We start from the raw sequence: 20,786 nt of genomic DNA, 5'->3' as shown, positions 1-20,786 counted from the left end.
AAAATGTTCGATTGACCCTAATTAAATTCCAACCGGGCAAATTATTATATTTTATTGTGATATTCTGACATGATTACCAAAGGCAAAGGAACAAACTCTACCAAAAATATGCAATTGACCCAAATTAAATTGTCAAATCTTCATCTATATAACATCGATTTTTTATTATGTTGATCTCATTCTAAATAAATTCAAAATGTAATATTTTTTTCCCCATATTATTTCGTTGTTACATTAAACAAGATCAGCGGTTCCCTTTTGTTATTTGTAATTGTAAAATTCTAAGAAAAAAAAAATCTCCATGTGGATATTATGCCACAAGTTCGCTACATGCAAATATTTGTCAACAAATGTAACGGATGATCAAATTCCTGTCGGACATATCACGTCAAGCTTTTAAAAAGAATTTGCATTACAATTCACGTAACAACCAAAAGATGAAAAAGTAAAGAAAGAATCTCAAACTTTGCATCTATCCACTCCATTTCCCTTTCATAAACCCAAATAATTAATTCCCATCCTTCTTTTCGCCAAAACCATACTGTTCTGAGATTAAGAAAAAACACCCTTAAAATTAATTAACTCTTGCCACCAAGTACACTTCCAATTCAGCCATGGCAGACCTGCTGCTATCAGCTCTTGTTCCAATCGTAGTGCAGAAATCAGCAGACATACTGGTGCAGAGGATTGGCGAGATGTGGGGCGTTGCTGACCAGCGTGAGAAGCTCCACGACAAGCTGCTTGTGGTCCAGGCAGTACTTACCGACGCCGAGGAGCAAGGGGATGCTAATCCGGCCGTGAAGTCCTGGCTAGCCAAGCTGAAATCGGCTGCCTATGATGCTGACGATGTTCTTGACGAGTTCCGTTACGAGGAGCTACGTCGGGATGCCGTGAGACACGGCCACAAGGCTGGGAATGTAAGTGGCTTTTTCTCTCTTGAAAATCCAGTATTGTTTCGGTACAAGATGAGTAGAAAGTTGAAGGAGGTCGTGAGGAGGATTGATGAGGTCGTCACTGAGATGGAGAGGTTTAAATTTGTTCAAAACCGGCAGAGGCCAGTGGTCAATCATGCCATAACCCATTCTAGAGTAATCGAGTCGGAGGTTATAGGGAGGAGAGAAGACAAGGAAAAATTAGTGAAATTGTTGACTGAGGTGAGTCTGACTGAGAATCTCATGGTGTTGCCTATTGTCGGCATGGGTGGGCTCGGAAAAACCACCCTTGCTAAGCTGGTCTACAATGACCATAGGGTTAAAGAGCACTTTGAATTACTCATATGGGTTTGTGTTTCTGAGAAATTTGATGTTGGACCTCTTGTAAAATTGATCATTGATTCCATAGTTCAAGGGGATTGCAATGTTGACCCCAGCAACATAGAGGTACTCCAGAAGCGTTTGCATCAGGAGATAAGAGAAAAACGGTATCTTCTTGTATTAGATGATGTTTGGAATGAAAACGAGGGTAAGTGGGAAGAATTGAGAAATCTTTTAATTGGCGGTAAATTAGGGAGCGTTGTACTAGTTACCACCAGGAGTGGCAAAGCAGCAACTATGATGGGTACGGTATATCAGAGTTATAATTTAGGATGCTTCAGAGAAGAGGATTCGTGGAGCTTGTTTCACAAAAGGGCATTCAGCAAGGGGGTAAATGAAAGCAAAGAGCTTGTTGAGATTGGTAGGAAGTTGGTTCAGAATTGTGGAGGACTACCGCTAGCTATAAAAACACTTGGTAGCTTAATGAGTTATAAGTCCGAGGTGCAAGAGTGGCGGGATATCCTCAAAGAAAGAATAATCTGGGAACAAATGTCTGGTAAAGATGAGGTTTTGCCAGTATTGAGGCTAAGCTATGACAGCTTGCCTTCATACATGAAACAATGTTTTGCATTTTGTGCGGTGTTTCCAAAAGATTATGTGATGGAAAAAGAGAAGCTGGTGCAGTATTGGATGGCCCATGGATTTATTCCATCCGACGGGCCGGGTGATCTTGAAATGAGGGGCAGTGTTACTTTCAACGAGTTGGTTTGGAGGTCCTTCTTCCAAGATGTTGAGCAAGTTTTCCGTGACCCATACAGAAGTGGACACGGGTATCGCTCTCAAACCACCTGCAAAATGCACGATCTTATGCACGATCTTGCACAATCAGTGATGAGAGATGAATGTCTCTCTTTGCTAGAGCCATTACAAATTAATAATAATTTACAATGTAATAAGCGACATATCTTGCTGAGAGAATTTCCCAAGGATATTAATGATGTCATTCAATGTTATCCTGCTGCCCGCACTCTAATTTCAGATGGGTATTCATACATGAAGAAAACTGGATTTGTGAAATCTAACTTCTTGCGAGTTTTTGACTTGTCACTATGTTCTCTTGGAGGCACTATGATTACCCCTAGAAAGATGAAGCACATGAGATATCTTGATCTTTCGTACCGGAGGATAGAAACAATACCAGAAGCAATTACCACACTTTATCTTTTGCAAGTTCTAAGGCTCTCTGATTGTAATAGTCTTTCAGAACTACCAGAAGGAATGAGATATATGATGAGCCTTCGGCATCTCCACATTGAAAATTGTAATGGATTGAAGTGCATACCACCAGGTCTCGGAGAACTAAAATATTTACAAACACTAACATATTACATAGTTGGCACCCGTGATGGGAATAAAATTGGAGAGCTAAAGACCCTAAATATTGGCGGCCAACTAGAGGTGTATAATCTAGGAGAAGTTGGGAATCCTAGAGAAGCAAGAGAAGTAAATATGGAATCTAAACAAAATTTGGACCATTTGGTGCTAAGTTGGGGGATGCCGGGCGAGGGTGTCAGATCTAATAGTTCAGAGGCAGTGGTTGTTGATCTTGAGGTGTTAGATGCTCTTAAACCTTGTAATAAATTAAAGGTTTTGAAAATCATAAAATACAGAGGTGACAAGTTTCCCATCTGGATGAATGAATATCAGATGCTGGAAAACCTAATTGAGCTGTATATAGTTGAATGTAGAAGGTGCATCAACTTACCACCGTTACATAGGCTACCTCTTCTTCAAATATTGAACATAAATTATATGGATAATGTGAGGCATCTCTGTTGTGGTGTATTTATGAATGTTGAAGGTGGTGACGATACACCCAAAACTTTTCCATCATTGAAAAGCTTAAATTTATATGATATGCCAAATTTAGATTGCTGGTGTGAAGGAGATGTTGGTGAAAATACATCACTGATTTTCCCTGTGCTGAGTGAGCTGTTGATCACTAATTGTCCCAAACTAGGTGCCATACCTATCACACCTAAACTGGAAGAAATGATAATTGTAGGAAACAATACCCTGTCAAGCCTTGCAACTGGAATAACAAATGTCCGGAGACTCACCCTTGAAAGCAGAGGTAAAAGGGAAAATATTGTAGAAGAAACTCTCTCTTTTAAACCTTGGGAATCTCTATCCCTTAAACCTTGGGTGTATCTCGAGGAGTTATCTATTACAGGATTCAGCCACATCATACCACCAAAAGATGAAAGAGAATGTGGGAAGCTGAGTGTTGATGTTAATGCTACAGCTCTTCGAAAGCTACGTATTTATTCAAGCAACTTTTGGTTCTCATCTATTCCATCAAACTCACCCTTGTGGTTGTGGAAGTGCTTCACAGTTCTTGAATATCTTTACATCCAAGACTGTGACAGTCTTACCTCTTGGCCAGAGGAAGAGCTAAGTAATTTAAATTGCTTACGAATTATGGAAGTTTCTTCTTGCAAAAACTTTCTCCAATCAAGATCAAAGCCACCACCAAAGATGTCATGTCAGCAAATGCTACTACCCAAACTTGAATCTCTAGAAATCACGGATTGTCCAAATATGGTTGAACTTCCTGAACTCCCTAGATCTCTTGAGAAGTTGAGAATTAGTGGCTCCAAAAAACTGGAGAACTTACCGGAATGGTTTGGTAACTTGGTGGCTCTCAAGGTGTTGCGAATTTATAATTGTGAAAGTTTGAATTCCTTTCCATCAAGTATTGGAGGCCTCACTGCCCTTCACGTGCTCAACATTAATAGCTGCAAAAGTTTGGAAAGCTTACCGGAACAGTTAGGTCGCTTGGTGGCTCTCCAAAAGCTAGTTATTGGGTCATGTGAAAGTTTGAACTCCCTTCCATCGAGCATTGGTGGCCTCACTGCTCTTGAAATGCTCTACATTTCTAATTTCATGAACCTTTCATCTCTGCCGGAAGGGATGCAAGGGCTTGAAGCGCTCAAGACTCTTGAAATTCAGAGTTGCCCCAAAATAATGATCCTGCCAGAAGGCCTATTACAGCGATTAAGGAGCCTTGATAAGTTAGTGATCAGTGGGTGTCCCCTCTTGGAGAGGGATTTTCAGAAGCCCGGAAAGTATTGTCACCTAATCTCTGAAATTCCGGTTGTACAAATTGGAGAATGGGATCAATCCAGCAAAAGAGGAGGCCTAACTCAGTTGATTTCAGCTTGCAAAATCTCCTGTTTCTCAGCGCAATCCTAAAGATATTGTCATTTGCAAGGTATATTATCTTTTTGCTATATTATTTCGAATATTCTCATTGAATCATATTTCTTCGAGTAATATACATCTTAGTGTTGGAAATTTAAATTGGATTGTGAAATATTATAAGAGAGGAGTTTATGTATAATTTTAATTTCTTTTACTATTTAAGAGGAGTACAAGGTTTGGAATACAAAGCCTTGATATATTTTTCACTCACCCTCACGCCTCACATCCCTTATCTATTTATACTCCTACAATGTCGGTTATACAATTTCTAGATAATTCATATTATTTCTTCTACCGACTTGACTAATGTCGGTTTGTATTAATCTAGAAATTACATGTAAGATACTCATATACATATCCTAGTCTTCTGTAGAATAGTCTAGTTTTTTTTCCACCGCCTAGTTAGTTTATTATTCTAGAATATTCTAGTAAGTAATTGAACTTGGGCCTTCCGTCTAAATTTTTACTGGGCCAGCTATTGAAGTCGATGCTGCTAATTTTAACACTTAGTAACATTGGTGATGCAAACCTAAACAAGTGCCTATATGCCAACAAGACATGCATACTAACACAAATACACACACTGTTCTGTATTAGATTGATTTTTTTAAACAATATTTACAACTGAGAGTCAATATTAGAAACATATTTATCATGAATGGTTTACATCACAATAACAAAGTAATCTTGTCTTTTGTTCTTTGAGATGTTTTGCAATGCATTTTATGTGGCTCAATCGTATAAATAATCAGTGTTTTAAAAGTCGGTTTAGTCGGCCGAATATTTGTATTCGGTTGGAATCCGAATAGAAAATGAGTATTCGGTCCAATATTTGATTTCGAATATTCGGCCGCATTTTTTTCCGCATATTATCTATTCGGCCGAATATTTCCGAAAAAAAAAGAGAGTAAGAATCCGAATAAGAAACAAATATTTCCGAATAAGAATCAAATATTACCCAATAGAGAATAAGAATGCAAATAAAAACCAAATAAGAACCAAATAAGTTATAATTTCATTTATTTAAGTTTGAATTTATGTTTTATATATTTATGTTTATTTGTAGTTTTGTAATTTGTACTGTGGGTTGTTAACTTGTTATAACTTGTGTTATGTTTTATTTATGTTTATTTGTAATGTTTATCTATGATTATCTATGTTTATTAGAGTTAATGTCTATGATTTTTCATTTGAAAATCCGAATATATAAATCCGAATATTCGGCCGCATACTGTATATGCGGTATTCGGTAACTTTCCGAATACCGAATAAGAACCGATTATTAAAACATTGTAAATAATGTAGCCATCATAGATGTTGAAGACGAAATGAGGATCAAATTAAACCTATCTGATTGAAAATGCACATATTCAGACTTATAGCATCACGATTCTTTTGTGCAGTATATATAATTCAAGCAATTGCTTTAATTAATGTGATTTTTTTCAGCTGTGGAGTGAAATCCAATTCATCACTGAAGCTTGATGGAAATCTATTTTTAGTGATAGAAGATGTACTATATGGTATGTGGAGCTCTGTGCTTAGTACATCTATCTTTATGTATAGTTATATTTTTTAGATTTTTTTTTTCAACTTAAGTGATCTCTTAATATGATAATGTGCAACAACTTGAAGCAGATGATTTTGCAAATAATAATATGATAATGTTTAAAAATAGTAGATCAATCAATATGTTTCAATGTTTCTACACTTCAAGAAAAAGAAATTGAAACAAATTCTGACAACAGTCTATTTCATTTTGTGGAAGGAGAAATGTAGAGGGATTTTTATAAGAGATAGCAAACCGCATAGGCTGTTAGCCATGGAGATAGCACAAGAGGTGACTAGTTGGTTTGAAATAACTTTGGTCCAGATGTAAAATATTGTAATTTTTCAGCTTTCTTTTTCTGTTTTTTTTTTTCTGTTTTTTTAGTTTTGTTTTGCTTTTTTTTCAGTTATCTTCTCTTCTTCTTTTTTATATATATTATAGTATACACTGGTGTTCCTATTAATGGAATGGAAAGATTAAACATTCACATTTCTCTTTTAAAAAATATGTTTCAATGTATCACTATTTGACTAAGTAAACTGTATCAATTAAACAATTTTATAGTTAAAGATTTTTTATGAGGTTTGGTTCGCACTAAAAACAAAAATTGCTCACTCTCTTTATATACTCTTAGCAGCATTTTTTCTATCTAAATTTATTTTCCAGTACGAGAAAAAAGAAAAACGTGAAGATTGAAGAGAGTTCTTAATCTATTTTTACACCTAACTTTAATTTAAAATTAGTTATTATATTTGATAATTCGAAAGTTAGATATTTTTTCAGCCATGCTAAGACGAGATGAGATATTTCCAGGAAATGTGAAATGTGAAGATAATTTAGTGCATTATCAGAACATATTCTAAACACAATGCACCTGAAAGAATCTTCAAATATTAGAAATGTGATTGCTCTGTTTTTAAGATAGGAAGAAAGAGAAAAAGAAAATGAAAGAAAGAAAGAAAATGAAATATCTTATCCCAAATTAGTACAGAATAAATCTGTATTATATTACACCCTTAGATTTTTAGATGCTCGTTGAAATTGCTTTGGTAGAATATTATATTTTTTTATTATGCTGAAAAACTAAAAGTACACTTAAAAATATCATATTGGGTGCATGAGATAATTGGTCCAGTTCCAGATCAAATATTATCACAGTGGCATGAACATTATTCAATCATATCTTAGTTCTTAGTTAATAATAATCCAAAGACAAAGGAACAACTTTTTTGTATACTGATCATTTTCTTTTACTTTTTTTCTTTTTTTTGGCTTTCACCCAGCACGCCAACTGGATGAAAGCATTTGTTGTTTTTCTTTCTTTTTTTTAGTGTGAGAAAAAAAAATGATTTTGAAAGCGATTGCTCTGTTGCTCCTCAAAATGGTAGTATGCAGATAATCTGGTACAAGTACAACGAGTGTTGAAATTTTGAAAGGGGGCCGCTCTATTTATTAAAATTAAATTAAGAGAATTATGTAAATTGAATTCAACTTGGGTTTTATTTGTTAGGAACACGTATAATATATAATCAGTTGGTTAGAAACTAGAAATAGGTTTTATTTAGTAACAGTGCCAACTGGACAAGAGGCCGGTGAATTCTTTTTCTAGTAAATTTAAAAAATAAATAAAATTTTATTTGTTTTGAGATTCTTTTCATTTGTTACTACATTCATAAAATTTTAAATTAAGACTTATACAAAGAATGAAATTATGGATCGGTCAACCATTAATTACACTAATCAGCCACTGGAGCGCTTGACATTAGTTCTATTTGTTTGAGATCCAACCATTAATTTTGTTCCGTTGTGAAGCTTATTGTTTCAGCTCTAATTGAATTTATCAAGATATATTGATGAGAAAATATTCTTTGATTGCAACTAGTTTATACCATTAGTTTCCTCGCAAATTCCATTGTGAGAATTTTGCAAAAGATAATTAGATATAGGATAAAGATTTATTTCCCCCGTCGCATATCCCCCATCTGTCCCCCAATCTCTAATTTTCAAACTGGATAACTCTCTAACCGTCGAAGTCTAACAACTTTTTCAAAATAATTAGATTAAAGCTCTTCCCAACTTTCAACCTGATCTATGCTGTCTTGACTGATTGTGATCAGAGGTGGCGTAGAGAGAAAGCAAGAGCTTTTTCTTTGTCTCAGCCAGTTTTTCAATGGCTTTTGTTTTCTCTTCTCTTTCTCTCTTCACCTCTTCTTGAAGCTCTATTATTTGAAACAAAAGAAAGCAAGGGAATTTGAAACTGATTGAATCACAGAGGGTTATAAAAGAAGAGAATGCGAGGATGCGAGAGATGCTGAAGCAAGCCGTGAAGGAGGCGGTGACACTGAAGGAAACGCTAGAAACCGAAAGAGATGAGAATTTGAAATTAAAGGAATCAATTTTTAAAAAAGGACAACGCTTTTCAGACTGTTAAACAGAATTATGAATGCTTGAAAGAGCTCGAAAACATGCTCGATTCAAACCTGGTTAAGAAAATATGGTTTAAACCCCGGTTCAAAACCTAAACCCTAGAATCGATGAAGAAGAAGAGGAGCAAAGATACAATCCAAAAGAAGCGCAAATGGTGAGAGATAGAAGGCATTCAATTGGGGAACCGTTGAAAATGAATTGGTTTGTGAGTCAGAGCGGTTCGAACCGTTTGTTACTTCGGCTCGCAAAGATCGGGTGTTTGCAACTAGGAGTAACATAGCTGGCATGAAGGTTGCAACGTGTGCCGTGGTGCAGGAATTGGGGAAGGAGTATGATTACATAGACCAGGCGCACCTTGTCGGTATGGACTATGGAAAGAATAATAAAAAAAACGATTTTTAGGAGATTTGGTGACATTTTTAGGAGAAGTGTTGGAAATTGATTGATTGATTTTTTATTTATTTTGTGGTATGCAGTTCTCGTGTACTTATAGGTACCTGTTATTATATATTTTTCAATTACAAAGTAATAATAAAGTAATAATATGATATTACGAAAGTTTCATTTTAATGTACCTAGATAATAATAGATACAAATTTAGGGATGAGTTTATGTTAATTATAATATTTGAGATTTGATAAACTTGATACTGGTGAGATTGAACGGAGAAAAAAAAATTTGCTCGACGTGATGTGAATATTTTTCATATTACGTATTAATACAATCAAGCATCAAACAGAATAATTTGTAAAAAAAATTTAAATTAAGATACTTTCCAACGTAACAATTCATACTCAGTTATAAGTATGAATACTTAAAATACTTGATATTAATACTTTTAAACGTCATCTAATAAAATATAGAAAATATGTTAGATACAAACACTTGATACATGAACTATTCACATATTAATACTTTCAAATATTATCCAGTGCCATATGAAAAAAAAAATTGATAGAATTTGGTAGATACAAACACTTGATACACGAACTATTCACACTTGCATGACAATATATGAATATTTGCAATACTTGATATTAATACTTTCATACATCATCCAGTGTCATGTGAAAAAATTGATATAATTTGTTAGATAAAAATACTTGATACATGAACTATTCACACTTGCATGACGACATATGAATACTTGCAATACTTTATATTAATACTTTCAGATATCATCCAATGCCATATGAAAAAAAAAATAGAATTTGTTAGATACATATATTTGATACATGAACTATTTATACTTTCATGAGGAGGTATGAATACTTGCATACTTTATATTAGTACTTTCAAACATCATCTGATGTCAAAGAAAAAAAAATGTTGATAAAATATTTTAGATAAAACGCTTAATACATGAACTATTAACATTTGCATAACAAGGTATGAATACTTGTAATATTAAAATTAATATTTTCATACATCATCTCGTGCCATATGAAAATAAAAATAAAAATTTCATAGATTATGTTAGTTACTAACACTTGACATATTAACTATTTACACTTGCATGATGATGTATAAATACTTGCACTACTTAATATTAATATTTCAGATGTCATTTTGTGTCATATGGAAAAAAATTGATAAAATATGTCAGGTACAAACACTTCAGATATGAATTATATACACATGCATTACGAGAATGACTACTTGAACGAGGAGGTATGTATACTTGAAAGAGGAGATATGAATACTTACATAACAAGATATTCACGACTATGTATGAATATTTGCACGACGGACAATCCGAAAGTATGTCATCATGGATCTCATTTGAAAGATAAAATTACGTAGAAGACATTCATGGTTTTAGATTTGCAAATTTCCTCATAGATCGTCAGAAATATTGACGAGATTGAACGGAGAAAAAAAACCCAACTCTAAAAACGTGTAGAAGATGTGTGTATGATGTGTCCAGTTTCTTTTTCGAAATACTTGATATCTTAGGTATGAATACTTGATATATTATATATTAACACTTGCGTGCATAGGTATCCATATTTGCACGTGTCAGTTATAAAATCTATCAAATATTAAGTGGTCCCCTAAGTAATTAATGAAGTACAGTTAGTTAATGGTCCCCACAAGTAGTTATTAACTGGGGGATGAATGGGGGAAATTGAGTGGGGGATAGTTAGTCGATCCCTTAGATATATGGATAATTATATTGATCCCCTCACTCCTGTCCCCCCATTTAACCCCGCACTCTCTCTCTTCAAATTAACTCCCTTAACTGTCTTTTATCCCCGCATTAATTTCTCTAAGAATTTCCATTTATCCCCGCATTAATTAACAATCCCCACATTAATTATACTGTCCTCTAATAACAATCCCCGCATTAATTATACTATCCTTTAATAACAATTCCCGCTAATAAATATTTATCTATTTATTGATGTTCAAGAAAATATTTATCATTGTTCTGACAAGTATTTATCCTTATGTCTGAGAAGTATTTATCATTGTCCCTGACATGATAATACTTTGATTTGATTAAACATTACTTATTGACAAGTTCAAGAAAGTATTTATCGTTGTTCTGACAAGTATTTACGATTATATATGGGAAGTATTTATCATTGTCACAGATGTTTTACTGTAAGTTGCAATTATGTCTGAGAAGTATTTATCCATGTAACATAAAGTATTTATCATTATGTCTGAGAAATATTTATAATTGATATTTTACTGAAAGTTGCAATTATGTCTGATAAGTATTTATCCATGTAACATATATTATTTATCAATGTATCATAAAGTATCTATCATTATGTCTGAGAAATATTTATCATTGATATTGTACTGAAAGTTGCAATTATGTCTGATAAGTTTTTATCCATGTATCATAAAGTATTTATCCTTATGTCTGAGAAGTATTTATCATTGGGTGAGGGGATAGTTTATTTAATGGTCCCCAGTTGTGCGGGGACAATCCAGAAAAAAAAAGGAAAATTTGTGCGGGGATAAATGACAAGTATTTATGAGGGGATTGTTTATTTAATGGTCCCCAGTTGTGCAAGGATGATTAAAAAAAAAAAAAAATTTTGTGCGGAGACAACTAATGGATTGATTTATTCTTTCCTAAATAGAGATCATTGCATAGGGATTAATACTTTGCAAATCCACGATAAATACTTTGATGCTTCAAGTTAAATACTAACAGTTTCTGCGGAGTATTAATTATTGAGTGGTCCCCCCATGATATTTTTGGCAATTTGTGCGGGGTTTTTTTGCGGGGATAGACCTGCGGGAATTGTTATCAGGATCGTAGATATATTCAGTGAATAAAAATTAATTCCTATTTTTGGACTTTTTACAAGAAAAAAGATATTATTGTATGTTTGGCTTGTTATAACGAATTCTAAGACAATAACAGAGGGAATTAATAAAATACGGAGTTTATGGACAATAATCCATAAAAAATCCAAAATTCAAACAAGCTACCTCTTCATTCTTAAATTTTTATATGAAGATAATGTTTAACGGTTTAAATTAACTAATTTAATACTGAAAATAGATATATGGATCCAAAGCACGGGTTGATATGTAATATTCACATTACCATAGCCTCACTCTAAGAAATTTGTGCTCTTTCTGAAAGTAGATAGAGGAAGACAATATGGCCATATGGGCCATTGGATAGCCCAATTGAAAAGCGTAAGAATATACTGAATATAGGATCTGAATACCAAGGGCAAACGGGTCAGGTCCCCTATTGTAACACAAAATTTGAGTTTAGATCCGTATTGTCCAATTAGAATCTGGTCCGATTTGGAATGCACGGAGTCATTTAATATTATTTAATATTCGTGCCAGAGCAAATCGGACGGACTGAATCTAAACACAAAAATTTGTGATACTTTAGTTGATTTGAATGCCAAGTAGAATCACCGCTTCAGACCCCCAAGTTAGGATCAATGGTCCATTATCGAAATGGGATCCATTAGCGATTTCAATGCGTTACTGTACATTGACAGTCAAATGGAGCCGAGGATAAAACGCAGAAAGGATAGTTGCAGTTAGGGCTGCTAATGAGCGGGCTCCCTGTTCATACCAGGTCCGGTTCAGAACTAAATGAACAAGGCCTTGTTCATGATCAGCCCGAATAAAAAAGTTCATGTTCATGATAGGTCCGTTCTGTATTGTTCATAACATAGTTCAGTTCATAATTGAGCCCTGTTCAGAACAGGTCCGTTTCAACGAACTGGACTGAACAGTGGACAATCAATCGGGCAGCTGCAAAGTGCTATATGAAATTGGTCCGGGCCTTAATTACCAAACGGCAAACGCAAGTAGAAACTAGCAACTTTATCCAGTGTGTACAAACCTTTACGACTTTGAAGAAAATCATGTTTAATTAATTGATCAATTTTAATTAGGTTTTCACACCTAATTATAGAAAAGAATGTACCACCTAATTATACGAATAAACAGATTTAATTATTTTAGTAACATATACTGCAAGGATATTATTTCTCATTGAATGCGCTGGAATTGAGAGAAGTAACAGTTACCATTAAAGTTAGCAATAATTTTACACATAATCCAGAGATTTAAAAATCACCAAAATGAAACCTGAGTTCATCGACTTCTATTTAAAATTCCAAATCTGAGTTTATCTATTGTCCCTGAACAAAAGTTTCTCAAAGAATCAACCATAATATATCAATTTTTAACATTCCACACTTCACAAAAACAAAATTAAACCTTAATTATAAGGATCGACCAATAAATTTAGGAAGCGTCTAATTGTCCACAGCCTTTTGTCCACCATTTGTCCACAGCTTTGACTTGCGCGAATACTGTAAAATTACTTCTACATACTGTATAATTATACAATATATCACATAAAATAATCAGTTAATCACAAAACAACCAGCAACTATTTGAAGTGGTCCCATGATAGTTAGAAAAAGATTGCAACTTGCATAACAAGACAAAATAAATGTACTTTCAAACTATACTTTCAGAAATTGCAGTTATAGGAAGTTATTGGCAGTTAGAGTTAGTTATTAGCGGTTATTAGCGGTTATTGGCAGTTAGAGTTATTAGCGTCCGCACTGGGTTGAATCTTGTATAGTATAAAATTGAATCTTGTATACAATAAAATTTTCAATTGAATGTTGTATACTGTAAAATTGAATATTGTATACTGTAAAATTTTCAAATAATACTATAAATTTTCAATTGAATCGTCTATACTGTAAAATTTTCACATAATACTGTAAATTTTCAATTGAATCTTGTATATTGTAAAATTTCTAAAACTAAATCATAAAATATTACCATCTACACTGTAAGATAAAATGTAAAAAATACTACATTTCAGTTTAAACTACAACCTGCAAACAATCATGTATAATTTAAAATTGCAAAAATATAAAACATAAAATAATACCATGTATACTATAAAATTGCTAAATCTATACATACATCCATCATCACACACAAAGTCTGTTCACCACAAAACAACATTTGTTCACCACAAACAACATCTGTTCAACACGAGATAAAAATATTCACCGTAACATTCAGAATATCATAATAGCAACAAAAAAACTATGGACAAATAGCTTTTACATTAAAAACCTCCTGTGTTCATTCTGTTAGTGTAATAATCTAGAAGTCAATAATACGATAATTTATCATAAAGCTTTGTTCATGAATTGGATGATTAATATCATTTTGTTGCCTTGAGTATTATTGAATTTATGGATCATTTCGAGTTCATGACTGAAATTGTGAAACTCCATAATATAGATGATATATACTCTTAAAAGGTCACTGACCAAGGTAATTAGCAGGAACACTAATTACCGCTATAAGGTTAGTATGTGGATTAAAAGATGGTTAAGTTTTACAAACCACCTGACACGAGATGTCATTTTAATCACATAGATACATGTTCTAGAAACATGGTATTTGACAGACCCCGAATGAAACATTAAATAGAATTGTGTTCGTGTCATTTATGTTTTCATTCAGTGTCACGTTCTACAGTATGAGATATTTATTGTTCCCACTAAGAAATATGTATGTGTGATTGTTATCTAACGCTGTCCGTAAAAAGCAGTCATAAGGGTAGCTTTTCCATATGTATAGCTTAGCTGAGGAAGTGAAAGTTTACCAAGAATACTATTTGTCCCTCGTATCTCTATACGAGCTATAGCATCACTGGGCCCCTTGATAGAGTAAGATTATCTGCTCGCAGTATAATTACAAGAGTAATTATATTTGATAATCTGCTCAAGATCAAGAAAAGATTCAGTTAGCAAGGATGACACACATCTACCTTGAAACTGATCTGATAGCTATGAGACAGAAGAACAGACACAAGTAAATTGTTTACTGGATCGTGATATTGCACAGTACAGCATTATCTGTGTAATTGGATGATCATGATGTGTTGCTGTAGGGTTTTCGGATACCACTTTTGGGGTTTCGCGGTAACCAAAACCCGTTTAGGCTTAAGGTGCGGAATGACCGTAGAACAAAAATTTCTACAGCCAACTTAAGCTCAGGATTAAACGGGGTATGTCAGGAAACTTTCCAAGGCGGTCCACCTTCAGTATTCCTTTGGCATCAAAACCCAATTTAATCCTTTTACAGATCTACTCCATGATTGATTTCTAAAACTTTAATCTACTTACAAATTAAATAGATTAATATAACATATTTATACCTTGTTTCCAAATCACAGTTGGAATGCAGACCGAGCGAGTAGAGCCTCACCAGGGAAGGAATCGACTCGACACGGAGCATCAGACGTCTGATGCCTCTATCGGTTATCCACCAGGACTAACCGGAGAGCGGTTTATTTCTTCTGCCAGAAATATCGTAAACCGCGGAATTCTGCAAAAACACTATTCACGGGGAAAAGACGAAAACCCGTAAACACGAATTTTCGGTTGCTCAGTTTCATCAATATGCAAAACTGACATACCGCGAAATTCGGTAAAACACTATTCATCGATCCCGTAAATATTCTCCACAACAACCCGCAAGATTATACGTCAACTACGTATAACTTTCTTTTCTCAACCGAAACACTATTTGGGAGAGAAACCGGGAAAGAGAGAAAATACCGATTCGTTTCTGCACGAAAAGATACATGTGAATGTGCATATGTATATATGTGAATATATGTTTCTCTCTCTACCCCTCCACCTCTATTTATAGTGTTTAGATTCGGTTGCAAAAGACCAAAATGCCCTCCAAGTTCGGCCTATTTACAAGATATGCCATTGACACCTCATCCTTTTATATGTGAAATGACCAAAATACCCCTTCCACACCCTTCCACATCCTTCTCCATGCTTCTACACATGCAAGGTGGCATAGGTGTGAAATGACCATTTTGCCCTTGTGGATAGGATTGATGACATGTCATCTGGATAGGATCAATGACGTGTCATGCGGATAAGCTCGAATCTGAAAAGACCCGAATGCCCTCGGCCCGAACACAAATAATATTCGTATAATTATTCTGAACAATTATATATATATTTTTCTTTCGGTTATTTGTTTCGGTATCGATGACATGTCATCTGGATAGAATCGATGACGTATCATGCGGATAAGGTCGAATCTGAAAAGATCCGAATGCCCTCGGCCCGAACACAAATAATATTCGTATAATTATTCTGAATAATTATATATATTTTTCTTGCGGTTGTTGTTTCGATAATTTATACAATGTGTCCTGCACATTTATAAATTAACCGGTTAACTTTTATACAACGTGTCATACACGTTTATAAATTAACCAATGTTTTTGCTTGTTATTTTTACATAACATTTATAATTTAATTATAACACGTATAATTAATTATAACCATCTTATCATTGATCATAACGAATTTATAATCAATCAAAATAAGATTCTCCGATTAACTCCTATATGGTGTGACCCAATAGGATCTGTGTTATGTTGGTAAACAGAGTTAAAACTGTTTTAACTTCTGTTAGTCATGGGTGGCGTCTGGCAACACATCATGACCATCCAATTACACAGATGATGCTGTACTGTACAATATCACGATTCAGTAAACAATTTACTTGTGTCTGTTCTTCTGTCTCATAGCTATCAGATCAGTTTCAAGGTAGATGTGTGTCATCCTTGCTAACTGAATCTTTTCTTGATCTTGAGCAGATTATCAAATATAATTACTCTTGTAATTATACCGCGCGCTGATAATCTTACTCTATCAAGGGGCCCAGTGATGCTATAACTCGTATAGAGATACGAGGGACAAGTAGTACTTTTGGTAGACTATCACTTCCTCAGCTAAGCTATATATATCAAAAAGCTACCGTTATGACTGCTTTTTACGGACAGCGTTAGATAGCAATCACACATATATATTTCTTAGTGGGAACGATAAATACCTCATACTTTAGAACTTTGACACTGAATGAAAAACATAAATGACACGAACACAATTCTATTTAATGTTTTCATTCGGGGTCTGTCAAATACCATGTTCCTAGAACATGTATCTATGTGATTAAAATGACATCTCGTGTCAAATGGTTTGTAAAACTTAACCATCTTTTAATCCACATACTAACCTTATAGCGGTAATCAGTGTTCCTGCTAATTACCTTGGTTAGTGACCTTTTAAGATTAAGAGTATATATCATCTATATTATGGAGTTTCACAATTTCAGTCATGAACTCGAAATGATCCATAAATTCAATAATACTCAAGGCAACAAAATGATATTAATCATCCAATTCATGAACAAAGCTTTATGATAAATTATCGTATTATTGACTTCTAGATTATTACAAACTAACAATCTCCCACTTAAGCTAGGAGTCAATCATCGTAGACCCTACTTATATACAAAACTCTATATTCTCTAAGATCTCGCAGATCCTGAGAAAATCTCACAGCCAATCTTCTATGTGTTCCAAACTCATAGAAGCATTAAGCATGTAGTGCTTGGCTTGAGGAAGAGATTTTGTGAGTGGATCAGCTGTGTTGCTGACTGTGTCAATTCTACTTATCTTTACATCACCTTTATATTAATTATATCGTTTATAATTAATTATAAACATCTTATGATGTTTATGATCTTTCGTATTAGGTGATAACGTTGTAGACGAGAAACATATCCTTAGTTCTTCTCAAGAACTTAAGGACATTCTTTACTGCATTCCAGTGCTTTATGCCTGGATTAGCCTGATATCTACTCGTCACACTCAAAGCGTACGAGACATCAGGGCGAGTGCACAACATGGTGTTTATGATAGAGCCAATAGCCGAAGCGTATGGTACTCTACTCATAGTGCTTTGCTCATCAGTTGTCGAAAGACACTGAGTCTTGCTAAGCTGTGCACCATGATTCATTGGCAGGAATTCTCTCTTAGAATCCTGCATGCTGAACCGATTCAACACTTTGTCAATGTACGTGCTTTGACTTAATCCCATAAGTCTTTTTGATCTACCTCAGTAGATCTTTATGCCTAGTATATAGACATCCTCGCCCAAGTCCTTCATCGAGAAAACTTTTCTTTAATGAAGACTTGGCTAATTGCAATAGAGGAATATCGTTTCCTATTAAGAGTATGTTATCTACATATAAGATTAAGAAATGCGATGACACTCCCACTAGTTTTTCTGTACACATAAGATTCTTCTTCGCATTTGATGAAGTCAAGCTTTTGACTTCTTCGCCAAATCGAAGATTCCAACTCCGTGATGCATGCTTCAATCCATAAATGGATTCAAGAAGCTTGCATACCTTCCCAGCATTCTCTGGATCTTCAAAACCCGTAGGCTGTGTCATGTACACATCCTCTTCTTAAATTTCCATTTAAGAATGCGGTTTTGATATCCATTTGCCATATTTCATCATCATGAAATGTGACAATTGCTAGGAGTATCCGAATTGACTTAAACATAGCCACGGGTGAAAAAGTTTCATCAATTCCAAAAATTTATTTGAAACATTTTCGCTACTAGCCGTGCTTTGTAAATAGTCTATTGTCATCCATGTCTGTTTTCTTTTGAAAAACCCACTTGTTAGCTATGGGTTTCACCCCATCAAGTAGTACAACTAGGTTCCAGACCGTGTTGTTATACATGGACTGTATTTCGGATTTCATGGCCTCCAGCCATTTATCAGAGTCAGGCCTATCCATTGCTTCCGCATAGGTCAAATGATCTTCAGTGTCAAAAACTGAGATCTCGTGTAGTCCCATGTACCTCTTGGGTGCATGGACTATCCTTGCTGACCTACGTAGCACTTGTTCTTCTGGCTGTCGAACTTCATCCACAACAGTGTGCGGATTTAGTTCTTCTTCAACTTGCGTTGAAGCAGTTGAGCTCGGGATTAGAACCTCTTCCACAGCTACTTGTGGATTTGGTTCTTCCAGATGCTCATCAGCCGAAGTATCAAGTGGTGGGTATATCTGATCTAGTTCAGATGTATTATTGTGTGATGTATCTTGAATTTCTTCAAGTATTACATTACTCCCACTACTTCCTTTTGCGAGAAACTCGTTCTCCAAAAGTATACCATGACGAGCAACAACTAATTTGTTCTCGGACTGGTAATAGAAGTAATATCCTTTTGTTTCCTTAGGATATTCTACGAAAAAGCACTTGTCAGATTTGGGACCAAGTTTGTCAGACGTCGGGCGTTTGACAAATACTTCGCAACCCCTTTTTTAAGATAAGACATATTTGGGATTTCCCAAACCATAACTCGTATGGAGTCTTTTCAACTGACTTGGATGGAACCATACTTATCGTTAGTGCAACAGTATCTAGTGCGTGTCCCCAAAATGATTTTGGAAGGGTGGCGTTACTCATCATGGAACGAATCATGTCCAGCATGGTTTGTTTCATTTTCTTGGCAACACCGTAACATTGCGGTGTCCCTAGAGGTGTGAGTTGTGAGACTATCTCACATTCCTTTAAGTACATTTTGAAAACCATAACTCAAGTATTCGCCTCTACAGTCCTACAGTCCTACCGTAATGCCTTAATACTTTTGTTCTGTTGATTTTCTACTTTAGTCTTAAATTCCTTGAACTCGTCAAAGAATTCAGACTTCTGTCTCATGTAAGTCAATACTTTCATGAAACGTTTTGAGTCTTTTGTTATTGATGTTAAACACGGGGTTTTCCATTTCTAGCATATAAAGACCATTTAACAAGTAAGATGATCCATAATATGTCTCATTTTTATAAATAGAACATCTATTGTCCTTTTATAACAAACGAGAAACCATTCATCTCTAAACACGAGATTGATATGATATTTCTAGAAATGGTAGGAACAAAATAGACATTTTCTAGTTCCAGAATAAACCCGCTAAGCAAGTACAATTCTATCCTACCGACTGTAACGGCTGCAACTTGTGCTCCGTTTCCAACTCGGAGTTGTACTTCCTTATTGCGTAACTTCCTCTTAGTGCGTGCATATTCGTGCAAATATGAGCACATGATCCAGTAGCCAGTACCCAATCATTAACAGAGGTCGCAACATTAATTTCAATAACATAAATACTTGAGACTTAGACTTTTGAGACATTCTCAAAATTCATATCTCCAAGATACTCCGGGCAGTTTCTCTTCCAGTGACATTTGCTATTGCTAAAATAGCAGTCAGAGTTAGCAGAAACATTTATCTTGGGAGAGTTCGTTCCTGGAACCAACTTCCCTTTGCCTTTGTACTTAATCGCCGTTTTTCCCTTTTGCTTTCTTGATCTTCCTCCCACCTTCTTGGATCATGAGGACATGAGAGCTATTCTCAATGTCTTTATCAGTGATCCTCAGCATCCCTTGGAGCTCCTGCAAGCTCTTATCCAACTCTTGCTTATGGGAGTTCACAATGAACTCCGAATAGCTGGGAGGAAATGAGTTCAGGATAACTTCCGTGGCCAACTCGTGGCTCCACGGACAGTTAAGCTTCTCCAGTTTCTCATCATCGCTTGTCATACGAAGCGTGTGAGTACTGACAGAGCTGCTCTCTACTATTTCAGCAGGGACCGGTGTATTTTAGGATATATTCCTTTTTCTCACGCATGTCTACTTTTTCGAGTAAGGAGCGTAAAGAGAAAAACGTTTCTTTAGCCATATTTCTACAACGTTTAAAGTAAAGATTTTAGCTTTGTTCATGTAATGTTTTATTCAATGAATAAAACTCCCACTGCAAATTTGTTCTATTCCCGTTTGCAGTAGGACCAAGATCCATGTTTTCACCAATAACCAAGGCAGTGTATGCATATCATGGCTATCAGTTATCTTAGGTAAGCAAACATGCTAATCA

At 34.9% G+C, this 20,786-nt stretch overlaps 1 protein-coding gene across 6 annotated transcripts in view; it reads left to right on the top strand.

The window, feature by feature from the left end:
- The first annotated feature begins 448 nt into the window (after window positions 1-448).
- LOC144554155 (disease resistance protein RGA2-like) overlaps window positions 449-20,786 on the top strand; it is a 64,936-nt gene continuing 44,598 nt past the window's right edge. The window contains exons 1-3 of one of the 6 annotated variants that reach the window (XM_078302421.1): window positions 449-4,527; window positions 5,967-6,040; window positions 6,297-6,594. In XM_078302421.1, coding sequence (XP_078158547.1) covers window positions 615-4,508 — 3,894 coding nt within the window. In that variant the 5' untranslated portion in view covers window positions 449-614 and the 3' untranslated portion in view covers window positions 4,509-4,527; window positions 5,967-6,040; window positions 6,297-6,594. Of the gene's footprint in view, window positions 4,528-5,966; window positions 6,078-6,285; window positions 6,595-20,786 lie in introns of those variants that run through there. The other 5 variants (XM_078302419.1, XM_078302416.1, XM_078302417.1 and 2 more) reach the window with 5 other exon arrangements.

The sequence above is a fragment of the Carex rostrata genome, chromosome 5 (assembly GCF_964058835.1).
Source record: "Carex rostrata chromosome 5, lpCarRost1.2, whole genome shotgun sequence".
NCBI lineage: Eukaryota > Viridiplantae > Streptophyta > Magnoliopsida > Poales > Cyperaceae > Carex > Carex rostrata.
This window is presented reverse-complemented; position numbering and strand designations above follow the sequence as displayed.